The 1,400-nt window shown below is 54.4% G+C and overlaps 1 protein-coding gene across 1 annotated transcript in view; it reads left to right on the forward strand.

The window, feature by feature from the left end:
* The window catches only part of CCNP (cyclin P), a 4,094-nt gene extending 3,660 nt beyond the window's left edge, over positions 1-434 (forward strand). The window contains exon 7 of the mRNA XM_077773620.1: positions 292-434. Coding sequence (XP_077629746.1) covers positions 292-434 — 143 coding nt within the window. The remainder of the gene's footprint in view (positions 1-291) is intronic.
* The last annotated feature ends 966 nt before the right edge of the window (positions 435-1,400 follow it).

Below are 1,400 nucleotides of genomic sequence, written 5' to 3' on the forward strand. Positions count from 1 at the left end.
GCAGGGCTCACCCAGACTTGATTTTTCTGGATGTGAGAGAAAATGGTGTGCCTGTCTAGTCTGGGGGTGTCCGAGAATGAGGTGTTTGTCCAGATTTGGGGACCCTTAACCTTGCCCCAGGGTGGAAGATAGGCTCTTCCGAGGCCGGGAAGATACTCTAACCGCGTCCCAAGGTTGAGAAGGAGAGGTATGCCAACCTCGAGTCCCCCAGCTGCCCTTCTGGCCGCAGGTGGGGTGTCTAGAGGGGCGCCCTCCCCACCTATTGACAATTTAACTGGATGCCAGGGTGAGCCCNGTGCATGGCCCGCGCCGCGCTCCGAGGCCCCGCGCCCGGCCGCGCAGCCATCTTCCTCAAGTACGCGCGGCCCCAGCTGCAGGGCACCAGCCTCGCCGCCGCCCGCCTGCTCCGCCGCCCCCAGCCCGGGCTTCCCTGAGGCTGGACACCCCATCAAAAAAGACTCCCCGCATCTTTCCTTCTCCCAGTTCAATAAAAGAGGGTTTTTTTTTTATTCCGACCGCTCTCTGTCCTCGTTGGGCGACTTCCGACCCCTCTCTCGCTTTTGATTGGTCAGTTCCCGGGTCTCTCAGCTTTCTGATTGGATGTTCTTTACCAAATCTCTTAATGGCGGCGGGGACATNGACCTCTCCGCCAGGGGGCACTGGCGGACTTCCGCAAGCGCGGCTCCGCGACCTACAACTAGCATCCCAAGCGCAAACGCCTCCAGGAGATAGACAGAGAGGCTGCATTCTGCATGGCTCTCGATCTCAGCGGTGAGAAGAAACTAGGAGCGATGGGGACTGTGGGAAGCTGAGAACGCCTGTCCCCGTCATAAGGAAAGCTACCTCGGTGTTGCCAGATTTTCAGATTGTGTTCCAGTGTAACTGAAAATCTACAGTTCCATAAGTATCTCTATATTTATATGTTAGCAACCAATTCAATATTTTTTAATGGTTGCACACGCCGAGCACATCACGTATGATATGCTGGCCTGTGAGACTCGTCAGTTTGTGGTAGTATAGGTCTTTGAGTAGCAGGTGTTCTCTAAATAGGATCTGATTTACTTAACCCCTAAAGTGCCACAGTGTCAATGGGTATAATTATAGCACCGACCTCATAGAGGTGTGATGAGAATGTGAGTTAATAAGCACGTAAAACTTTAGAACAGTGCCTGACACTTAGCAGGTGTTGTGGAAATAGCTAGCGCTGCATCCTAGCAGGACTGTGAGCCGGGTTCCCTTGGCCCCTGTTTCTGCCGAGCCCCTGGCACCTAGCTATTTAGTAGGTGCTCAGAAAATAGGTGCTGAGTTCAGCTTTGGACCTGTCAGGTGGGACCTGTCATGTGGCCTCCAGAAAGAGGATGCGCGGCGGCAGGGAGAGGGGGGAGATAAGCTTGCTGCTT

This window comes from Crocuta crocuta, unplaced genomic scaffold (assembly GCF_008692635.1).
Source record: "Crocuta crocuta isolate KB4526 unplaced genomic scaffold, BGI_CrCroc_1.0 scaffold267, whole genome shotgun sequence".
In the NCBI taxonomy this organism is placed as follows: Eukaryota; Metazoa; Chordata; class Mammalia; order Carnivora; family Hyaenidae; genus Crocuta; species Crocuta crocuta.